Raw genomic sequence first — 11,577 nt, 5'->3', positions numbered from 1 at the left:
TCAACTTTTACAGAAGCGAACCAGCCTGCGGCTGAAAACCTCTCAAATAAAGACAAAAAAAAACTCCTTCGACCACTGCTTGCTTGCCATCAGCAACCGTCACCGTCCTCGGAATACTTTGGTTCGACTCCATCTCATAGAACATTCTTATCGGCACACATGTGTGAGCTTGCAACCGAATCGATGATCCAATTCCGGACACCCCGTACGGAAATCGATGATGACGATGATTGCCCGGGTCGTGGACGGACTTCCACTAGTCGCGACCATGCAGGAAGATGAACAGGTATTTGTTGTAAAATTAATGTTTTAATGTTTCTTTTTTTTAGTCTGGGAAGAGTGTTTTGGAATACCAGAATCAGGCCAAAATGCTGTTCCGAAAGCTGGGGCCCAATTCACCAACTCGCTGTAGTATCGAAACGGGACCCAATCTGTTTCAGTAAGTATTGCTTAGTGGATTGCCCGTATTTCACTCAGTAGCAGTAGCAGAACGAAACCGATTGCAATGTTGAACCTAATGATAATCTGTTAAAATAATAATTATTGTTTCTCCTACGAAACATTGCACAATTATAAATTTTTAGAATTAATATTGAATCAATCTTCATTGTTTAGTAAAGTTGTATTTTTGTCTTTCAAAACATTTTTTTAAGCTAAATTAACCATCTTTTAGTTACCTGATCGAGAATGAGGTCTGCTATCTGGTGCTGTGCGATAAAATGTTCTCGAAGCGTATTGCCTTCAACTACCTGGAGGACATTGCCCAGGAGTTTCATAACAATTATGGCAGGAAGGTTAATTCTGCCACCAGGCCATATGCATTTATCGAATTCGACATCTACATACAGAAAGCGAAAAAGTCTCTAACGGATCGGCGGCGGATCATTAACACGATCAATACCCAGCTACAGGACATGCAACGGATAATGGTACGTGTCTAAACATTGCTTTGATTTTAGATAACGCGCATATTGGTTTTCCACAATCATTTATAATTGAAGTAGATTTTCGATTAAGTTTTTTCCTAGATGAATCGACAATCACTTTTTTTTTTTCAAGCATTGACAAATTTTCAGCAAGATTTAACGAAAATTTCGTACTCTCCCATTCACATCAGGTCCAAAATATCGATGACGTTCTGCAACGAGGCACCGTGCTCTCGGAGCTGGACACTAAAACGCAGAACCTATCGATGCTATCGCAGAAATACAAGAAGGACGCCACCTACCTGAACCGGAAGTCGCTGTACGTTAAGGGTGCCGTGGCAGGAATCGTCATAATAGTGTTTATTTTATACTTTTGGATTATTTAATACCGATAGCGAAGAAAGCCGAAAACGAAATCAATGATGATGATGGAGGAATAGGGAACATATAATCATATGATGAAAACATCCAACAACACTGTACTATTTAATGTTTACGGAAAAGTGTATCGGACTTATGTAAGGTACACCGGGGTAAGTGTGGACGGTTTTCCGTATAGTTCAACTTAAAAAAATCATTGAAAAATCAGCAGTGGAGCAAATTTCATAAAATAACATTCAATGTGATGCAAAACATGTTGTTTACAAACGCTGAAGAGATGAGCTCGATAGAAGGAAAGCGAAAAAAGTTATGGTGTCTTCACTTAACCCGATTTATGGGGTAAGTGTGGACGGAAGATTTTCCCTTTGGTTTCTCAGGAAATTTTCAAAAAAAATGTGTTTTCTTGGTTGAATACGTTATTTTATTGCTCGAACCGTCCGAAACTTTAAAAAAAAAATCATGATACTATTAGGTGCTATCAGTAAGGCATCTTTCAATAATTATTGTGTGTAATTTATGCTACAACACACGAGTTCCGATTTTGTCAAAAACACTGAACAAACAAGTACTTTACCTAACTTTTCATGATCCGAATGTTAAATTTAGCTAAATAATGCAATTCATGAAGGATGAAGGACAGAAAATTGAAAAAAAGTGTAAACAGCAGGGGTTGGAGACAAAATTTTAGTTTTTTGTAAATAAACTCTTTTTTCTTCATTTTTAACCGCCGTTTCTTTTCCTAATTGGTTGTTTGGAATGTAAGGATTGTTTCAATGCAGAGTTTTTCATCGAGAGCCAGCTAGTTTACGAGAAATTGGCAATTGAAAAAGATGCACATTACCTCTCCTCTTTAAATAAACATCATTTCATTCATTCATTCCGAAAAAACACGAGCCGTACGATTGGTATTAGGTATAGGAAGCAGTTCCATGCAACGCTCTACATATTAGCCGACATCCGAACACCAGCAAGTAATCATTCACCGCCCAGACACCATTTAGCACCCATGCAAAACACCATTTTATGTGTATTTTGAAAATAATAATAATTCAACTGGGATGTTTTCTCCGAAAATAAGACCTCTATTTTGTGTTGCCATCATTTTTGACCATTTCACTCAAACACATCACCAGTTCTCAAACCGTCCATTTCCCATTTATTTATAAAATAAAAATTTACTCACCTGATAAGAAGCCATTTTAGAAGACACCTTTTTCACCGAAATTCGCCTATGATTTGAACTTACTGTTCACTTAACTTACGCACATCCCAGTATCTAGCGTATTAAATAGAGAGAGAGCAATAGCCTTCACTCCAATTTGATTTTCCGATAAGCAGTCATTCTTATATGTGGAAATATGTGTAAGAGTGAAGAGCAGACTTTATTGGGATTGGGCCTGCTAAAAAGAATAAAGCTTGCTCTTTACTCTTACACAGATTTCCATAAGAATGACAGCTATGAGTGAAATTGGAGTGAAGGCTATAGCTTTCTCTGTTTAACACACGAGAAATCGTATACCGGGATTGCGAGCGTGCCCATCGCCCATTCCTTTCAGCAGGACCTGAAGCCTGAGCCTGAAAAAAATAAAAAGAATAAAGCCTGCTCTTTACTCTTACACAGATTTCCATAAGAATGACAGCTAATCGGAGAGAAATTGGAGTGAAGGCTATTGCTTTCTCTGTTTAACACACGATAAATGGTACACACAAAACTTTCGAGGCTCCACTTAGCAAAAATTTGCTGTTACTTTCCGTTAGCAAAAATAATTTTTTACTGTTGAGTTAGCAAAAAGCTAAATTTACTTGATTCTAGCAAAAAGAAAGTTCATTTTGCTTGATTTTAGTAACATGAAAGTTTTCTAGCCGCTTTGTGTACAGACAGCAGCCGCCGCCAGTTGGGGGAAAACAACAAACCAAAGTGAACCAGTGCGGTTCCGGTAATTGGATGCTTGCGGTTCGTTTGGTGGCTGATTCAACGAAGAAATGGTGGCCAAATAGCGAAACCGGATGCTGCAGGTAAGGGCCGAACTTGGAGTGAACAGATTTTCCGATTTTTAAATTCAAAATTGTTTGTTTTTCCTACCAGGTTGCAACTTCCGGCAAACACGACGGTTTTTTCGCAACAGTTCGAAATAAAGAGAGACTACTACTGGCATGTCAACGCGCTGCATCCGGCACAACTCAGGTGCTTCATTGATGAGGGTCGACCTTTGGCAATTTAACGAAAAGTGGTAAATGAAGTTCCGAAAAACGTGAAAAATAAATTTAAAGTTAATTTATTCGTTATTTTTATTTATTAATCGAACATCCCTCGGAATTTGCAGAGAAAAAACAATAAATTTTGAAATTTCAGATCCGGGGCTTTTTTTTACCGGTTTTGCTAAATAGTGAGCAAAAGTTGCGGCGGCTAAATTTTTCTCTCGTTTGCTAAAATTTTAGTTCGAAAAATTTGCTAAATTGATTGCTAAGTTTCTAGCTGGTCAAATTTGAGCAAATTTTTGCTAATTTCCGGCCTCGAAAGTTTTGTGTGTATACCGGGATTGCGAGCGCGCCAATCGCCCATAGCATCCGTACACACAAAATTTTCAAGGCCGAAATTTAGCAAAAATTTGCTCAAATTTGACCAGCTAGAAACTTAGCAATCAATTTAGCAATATTTTTAAACTATTATTTTAGCAAACGAGCGAAAAGTTAGCCGCCGCAATTTTTACTCAAATTTTTAGCAAAACCGGAGGAAAAGTTCGCTGGTTCTGAAATTTCAAAATTTATTGTTTTTTTTTTTCTCTGGAGAATCAGGGATAATGTTTGATTGTGAAATAGAATACACAAATTTCCTTCACTTTCATTTTATTTTTCACATTTTTTGCTATCTTCTCTCACACTTTTCGTACAACGGAAGTTCCGATTCCGGCGAGCCAACTGCCGAGCCATTTACTTCAACGAATGCACCGGAGTATGTGCCGGATGCAGTTCGTTGATATTCCAGTTGTGGTCCCCCTTCATTTCCTGTCTGTTGCGAGTTTCCTGTTGCAGTTGTAACCTGGTCGGAAGAAAAACAAACAAACAATTTTTAATTAAAATCGGAAAATCTGTACAATTCATAATCGGCCCTTACCTGTACGCATCCGGTGTCGATTTGGTTAGTATTTAGTTGTTAACTTAGCCACCTCTAGAACCACCAACATCGAACTTTCGGCAACGCGCGCTATTTTTCTTCCAATCCGCGGCGGCTGCTGTCTGTACACAAAACGGCTAGAAAACCTTCGTTTTACTAAAATCAAGCAAAATGAACTTTCTTTTTGCTAAAATCAAGTAAATTTAGCTTTTTGCTAACTCAACAGTAAAAAAATATTTTTGCTAACGGAAAGTAACAGCGAAATTTTGCTAAGTGGAGCCCCGAAAGTTTTGTGTGTAGCAACCCTGTTCGTATAATTGGGCGATGGGCGCCCTCGCAGTCCCGGTATACGATTTCGCGTGTGTTATACAGAGAAAGCAATAGCCTTCACTCCGATTAGCTGTCATTCTTATGGAAACCTGTGTAAGAGTAAAGAGCCAGCTTTATTCTTTTTAGCAGGCCCAATCCCAATACGTAAAAAAGATACCCACTTAAATTCTGCTCGAAATACGAGCAGTTTCCCACTTCGGAAAAAACGGCAAACACCGTGTTTCCGAAGTGGGAAACTGCTCGTTTTATTGCCGCAGTTAATTTATTGCCGGGTTTAAGATTCTCACGTTGTTGACAAAGCCTCCACAAATCTTGGTTTCTTGTTTCGCGTGGCTAAAAAATTTAAAGATGGTTACTGCTTAAAAAGTTTATATTGTAGCATAGTCCGTTCCGTTCTTGAGTATGCTTCTGCTGCCTGTTGCCCTTCCTATCATGGAGTTGAACGAATCGAGCCTATCCAGAGGCGCTTCTTGCAATATGCCCTTCGACACCTGAACTGGCAAGATTCTTTTCGTTTGACTTTCCATTTCGATAGACTTCGACACGCTTCAAGTCCGAAGAAACACTATACACGTGCTTTGGTGGTTGCGGATCTCCTCACATCGGGGATTGACTGTCCCGTGCTGCTGGAAGCTATTCCTCTCAACCTGCGACCGCGAGGATTGAGAAATCACATTCTGCAACTCTATGTAAATAACCTATAATTCAGTTCAGATATATGATCTAAATTTGATCCATTGAATTTTATACAATTAACAATAAAAAATTATATGGCCAATTAATCAGGATTCCCAGGGAAAAATGGACTTAAATTCTCGGTATTTTCGGATGACTAGATATAGTTTGCGAAAAGAAAACAGTTCTTTTGCTGGAAAACGAGGCCAAAATTTACAGTGCATAAAAGGGTTTAGTGCTGATTTCTTTTACGATTTCATGTTGGCTGGGCCCTTTTGAGATGCAGTTCTTGAAACGAAAAATACCTGCCGAATGGCATACCTCAAAATTAATTTGTGAGAATGACGTTTGTTCTCAAGTTTGAGTAATCTATCTCGAAATAATTTTCGTCGGGAATACCGATTTTGCGGCATTCAAACTTGGTTTTGAGTTACAACGGCCTAGAGTTGGATAATTAAGGTTTCAATAACAGTGCCCAATTTGATTTTTAATTCAAGACCGTGTAGATTCGACTGTGTTGGTTGAGCTTTTCGGCTCTCATATATTTTTTTCTCCTATTCGAGAGACGTAAACAATCATCGAGAGAAATATTTCCCAAATTTCACAATCACTGAACCTCGAAAATACCCAAACTTGAGAACTTTCCCCGCCAACCCGAATGATACTCCCTCCCTACAGGTTTGGCTATTGGTGGCATAGCTCAAAGTTAAGCTTTTAATGAAGAACTCACCCCCCAAAATCTGATACCGCAATAAAATGGAAATCAAAATAAAAAAAATTACTGCAGGTACGGGAATCACACCCATACCTGCAATGGCTCTGCGATTACCATCTCAGAATGCTAACCGCTCGACCACCGGAGAGATGTTGAGAGAGGCAGCCACATCATCGTATATGCGAAACCTTTTGCGGATGAAGCGGGAACAAAAGTTATCCCCCAAAAAAAACAGTTCCTCGCTTTGAACTTACCCCCCAAACCTAAATCTGCCACGATGGAGGTAGCAGAATCAATTTCGCTAACAACACAAACCCCCAAAAAAAGAGTTCTCCGCTTGAAGGACAAGTTTGGCGTATTGGCATGCTGTGATTTTTTCACAAACTTGAGTTGTCAATCTTGAACTAAGGTTTGGCGGGTGGCAGTTCTCAAGTTTGGGTATTTTCGATTTTCAGTGATCGGCACATCAACTGTGCATACTTTCTCAAAATTTCCCAAATTCCCGTTCCAAGATGAACACTGCCCAGGCCTGTTAAAAACCCTTAAAAACTGTTTACGTATTCTGGTAGAGATCGAACTTGTTCGAACTTTTCACTCTGCCAGCATGCTGGCACTTTAACAAAGCCGTGGCGCGAACCTTCTCAAACGGAAATGAAACCCATCAGGTTTGAAAACTCGGCTTGACATGTGTCAAGGGTTGTGGAACTTTTTTGAAAACTGTACACAGTGGCCAGTGCATAGTGCATGTCAGAAACAGTACTAAGATGAGGAAAGCTCTTTCGTCATTTCGAATGAGTGCTTACAAAACCAATCGACAGAGGCGTTGCTGATAAGATGTGAACACCAGCGACGATGATTCGATTTGAGACCGCCGGCATTAACCTCCCAACGCAACTTCATTGCGAAGATATCAATTTGTTGTGAGTTCGAGTCTCACGGACACGACAACTTTTTTTTAAATTTGTATGTTTGTATGGAGTGGTCCTGCATCATTTTGCCGGAGAGATCGAATCGTTATGCCAGTAACGGGAAAGCGAATATATAATCTTAGACGCAATGCACATTTTAGCGCATTTTCGGCACATTAGTAAGCTTCCATCGGCATTGAAATTATTCATGCATGCATGCACTTTTGTACCACTTATTGTCGCTGAATCCCCGAATCGGAGTTTTCGTCATCATTAGCGCCGGCGACATTCACTGACGACATTTCATATTGACTATTATAGACATCTATCAAACATCTTTCAAGTGTTTGAACCAATCGAAAAAAAGGGTTGTCGATTGCCGATGTGTTTCATGGATCATATTTGAAACATCAATACTGATTTCTTCATTCAATTTTGAAAGTCTGTAAAATCTGTGCACTCCAAGCACAGATGAAGAGATGTAAATACAAGCTCGAACAAAAAATCTTCAGAATCTTAGTGTAAGATTTCAAATCTAGCGTAACATTTCAAAAGGGCGAAACTGCCAAATGTAAACAAATCGAGTTAACAGTCATTCCGAATGCACGCGGTAGCACTCTACCTATCAAACGCGGTTTCATCTTAAAATTGCTTAAAACTTTCAAAAAATTGATAAAATTCAATTGGGCGAAACTTCCTGTTGATGCATTTTCGTTGGAACGTGAAGTTACGCCTATTCAAAATGGAGTGAATTTTTCTATTCGTGTAGAGCCAAAAGGCGTAACTGAGTTGACCGTGTGTGACAAAACGGCCTAATTAGTTTTTGCGTGTAGGATGAATGGGCGTAACTTCAAAATCAAAACAAAAACGGCCGATCAATTGGGCGAAACTTGCAGACGTAACTGAAATCAAAAACAATAATAGGGCGAAACTCGAAAATCTCTGAAATTACGTGAAAAAAGTTAAAGTTCTCGATAACCATCGAACAATAAGTGAATATAATGCACATTTTTTGATTTTGTTGAACAAAAAGTGATCGATTTTATAAATAGGATTTGAATAGGTGTTCCAAATTTTCAAACGCGTTTTTCTCGTTTCGAGCTAACTGCTAGTTTCGCCCTTTTTAAATGTTACGCTAGAAATGTTCTCTTTCAGAGAAGCCGTTTAAAATTAACGAAAATCAGTGCCATCTATAGCTTCATTTGTAACTTTTCAACGGCGCACTAGATAGATGGTACAATTTCTTGATAGCTCTTTTAAAAAGTACACATTTTTCGAAAGGTCGTAATGGTATATAAACTCATAAATTAATATACTTTAACTAGCTGACCCGGTAAACTTTGTGAAATGGTCCGGAAAAACGGGTGGAGGTCAATCTGGAGCAAAATGAAAAAGCGTGTTGTCTCGTTGAAATGCCAAACCAAAAAGAATGTATTCAGTCCTCCAATTGTACAATTCTAATCCTCTCTCACTCTCCTATCATTTTTGACATCGAAAAACATAGAACCCTTTCGAAAGGGCAAATCATTTGAAACCGATCTATTCGAACATCGCTTACACGATAAAAGTGGATACTTCACTTTGTTTTACCCGTTACTTAATAAATCGTTGGAAAATGTTTACAGTTCTTAGGGTACGAACACAGTGAGCGCGAAGCGAACTGCGAAGCGAAATATTCATTCACCGGATGAATTTCGCAAGTTCATTTTTGAAGGCCGGCCACAGTGCACGCGAATTGCGAAGCGGTTCAACACTGAAAAAAACCTTCGGTGTTGCAAAAATTAATCACACGTGAAAAAGTCTTTGCAAATTAACAAAACTGTGAACGAGGGATACGTACCGCGCAAAAAAAAAACTAATCCGCGTTAATTCCGAAAAACTCAATCAATTAGTAACAGTCGAATTTTGCAGTCTTACGCTATGAAACGCCATCTTAAAATCCAATACGGCGGCTTCCGCTCATTTTTAAAATAATTTTAATGACTGAAAAACGCAAAAAAAATGACAAATATAATAACTATAAATCAAAAAATACAAATACAGACCCCGTTCGTTTTTGGCAACACGCCCGAAAATTTTATGTTGCCAAAATCGAATGTTGCCAAAATCGAACGGTTTTTTTTGTCACTTTTTTATTTTTGATTTTTAATTCAAATTAGTCAAAATTGATGTAAAACCTTATATTAGCATACAATTTTTCAATTTGACTCAATTATATTAGTTATAAGCAGTAAAACATGGAAAAATTCATGTTTTTACTGTTTAAAACTATCATAATTAAGCCGAATGAAAAAATTTCATGCTAATATTACGTTTTACAGTACTTTTTATTGATTTGAAATGAAAATAAAAAATAAAAAAAAACACAAAAAACGTCTTAATTGGATGTTGCCAAAAACGAACGGTTTTTGCTCGGATGTGGCCAAAATCGAATGTTGCTAAAATCAAGCGGGGTCTGTATGACAAAATTTTGAAATAAAATAACATAAATCTGGCAATACTATGACCAAAATCTTACAAATGTGATAAAAATATATGCAACAAAAATATGAAAAAATATTACAAAACTATGATAAAACAAAACAAAACTATGACAATTGACAAAGGTTGTCATAGTACTGTAAGATTTTTGTCATTTTATTTTAATTTTTGTCATAATTTTGTCATGTTTTTATTTGTCATATTTTTGTCATAGTTCTGTCAGATTTTTTATTATTATTATTATATGTTCGAATTTGTCTTATTTTTTCAAATTTTGTGATTTTTATTTCGTATTTGTCTTCATTTTGTCATTTTTCTTACACATATTTGAAAGTATTTTGTTATATTTTTATCTCATTTTTCATAATTTTGTTATATTATTGTCATTATTTTTGACAAATTTTTGTCATATTTTTTTCAGAACCTTGTCATATTCTAGTCATTTTGCCTTATTTTTTGTCAGATTTTTGTGATTTTATTGTAAATTTGTTGTTATTATTTTGTCAATTTTATAAATTTATTGTCAAATATTGGTCCTTATATTAGTTCTGTCAAGTCATTTTATTGTCAAATTTTGATTATAATTTTATCATAATTTTTTTTCTCATTTGTCATTGTTTTGCCATTTCTGTGATTTTTTTCTCATATTTTAGTCTAATTTTGTAATATTTGTCATATTTTTGGCTCAATTATTTAACCACATATGGCGTGTTTTATTCAAAGTTTTGTCATTTGTCACTATTTTTTTGTCATATTTTTGAATTTTAGTAATAGTTATTCATATTTTCCCACAGTTTTGTTCTATTTTTGTCAATATTACTTTAGTTTTATAACACTTGTTATGTTTTTGTTTATTTATTTCAGTGCATTTTTGCAGTTGGGGATTTTTTTTTATTATCTGACAATTTGCGCCGGGGGTCTTCAGATTTTCCCCAAAATTGAAAATTTGGTTCATTTTTGCGACTTAAAAACACATGTATTTTTTCAGATTTCTAACATTTTTATTTTTTGAGTTAGCTTCGGTTAGATTTTTTTGTAAATAAAAAATGACCATTTTTCAAAGCTACATAACTCTGTTGTTTCTCAACGGAAATTATAAAATAGCACATCAAAATGCATTGAAATTTTATCAGCTTTCCAAATAGAATAGTTGAAAAAAATTAAATAATGACCTTCAACATGAAAAGTTGTAAATAAACTTTAAATGGCGTCTAAAAGTACCGTCTGCACCACCGAATATTTTGCAAAAAATACCATTGTATAGCTCGATTCATGATGCAACTTTCATCTGAAGACACCAAAGTGGGCCATTAACACCTTGAAGAGTTATGAAAGAAATAATGACAATAAATCTCTATTTTTGCATCGAAATCAAACAATGGTCGAACAATTGCACTCACATATAGAGATAGCGCGCACTTCTAACAATATGGAAACAAAAGAACTTACCAAAGCAGGTAAAAAACACTACTTTTTCGTGCTTTGTAGAGTGTTTGCAGCAAAACTGACTTTAAATTTGAACCAAAATTCTGAGTATCGTATTGTTTAAGTGATATAACTAATAATGGGAATGTTGCTTTCACAACCTGGTCATATGATATATAACTTATTAATTTTTCGATCAAAGATCATTGTGAAGCATAATCAATGCCAATAGTAGAAGGTTCAGTCCCTGTGTTTGGGTTCACAAAAATGTGATTAAAAAAATGAAATATAGACGCGCTTTACATAGTTTTTATATCGGGAGCTAAGCACTGGACACCAAAATCCTTTCCCATTGATCAAAAAAGTATGAGAAAGTGGCACAAATGTTGTAGAAATAATCAAAGAGCTCAGTATGGCCAGCCCAGGCTGTAAAATGATGAAAATATGATACTTTTACCGTATTCGTTTTCTACATTCGCCCAGTTTGGAGGTTTACCATACTAGAACGAACATAATTCGTCGTAAGTGTTTTGCTACTTCGATCGCTCACACACGAATCTTCAGTGTTCCACCGTCCATTTTAAATCAAATCTGGGGAATTACGGATGCAAAACTTAGCGC

At 36.5% G+C, this 11,577-nt stretch overlaps 1 protein-coding gene across 1 annotated transcript; it reads left to right on the top strand.

The window, feature by feature from the left end:
• The first annotated feature begins 217 nt into the window (after positions 1 to 217).
• On the top strand, positions 218 to 1,629 carry LOC129748656 (vesicle-trafficking protein SEC22b-like). The gene is made up of 4 exons (XM_055743328.1): positions 218 to 286; positions 330 to 439; positions 674 to 929; positions 1,118 to 1,629. The coding sequence occupies exons 1-4, from the start codon at positions 218 to 220 to the stop codon at positions 1,310 to 1,312; spliced, it is 630 nt and encodes a 209-aa protein (XP_055599303.1). The 3' UTR covers positions 1,313 to 1,629.
• The last annotated feature ends 9,948 nt before the right edge of the window (positions 1,630 to 11,577 follow it).

Source organism: Uranotaenia lowii, chromosome 2 (genome assembly GCF_029784155.1).
Source record: "Uranotaenia lowii strain MFRU-FL chromosome 2, ASM2978415v1, whole genome shotgun sequence".
In the NCBI taxonomy this organism is placed as follows: Eukaryota; Metazoa; Arthropoda; class Insecta; order Diptera; family Culicidae; genus Uranotaenia; species Uranotaenia lowii.
This window is presented reverse-complemented; position numbering and strand designations above follow the sequence as displayed.

Bases quoted from the DNA above. Each gene is read 5' to 3' on its own strand.
- LOC129748656 (XM_055743328.1), top strand. From the start codon at position 218: ATGATGACGATGATTGCCCGGGTCGTGGACGGACTTCCACTAGTCGCG. The intron at 287-329 runs GTATTTGTTGTA...TCTTTTTTTTAG, and splicing joins CCATGCAGGAAGATGAACAG to TCTGGGAAGAGTGTTTTGGA. The intron at 440-673 runs GTAAGTATTGCT...ACCATCTTTTAG, and splicing joins ACGGGACCCAATCTGTTTCA to TTACCTGATCGAGAATGAGG.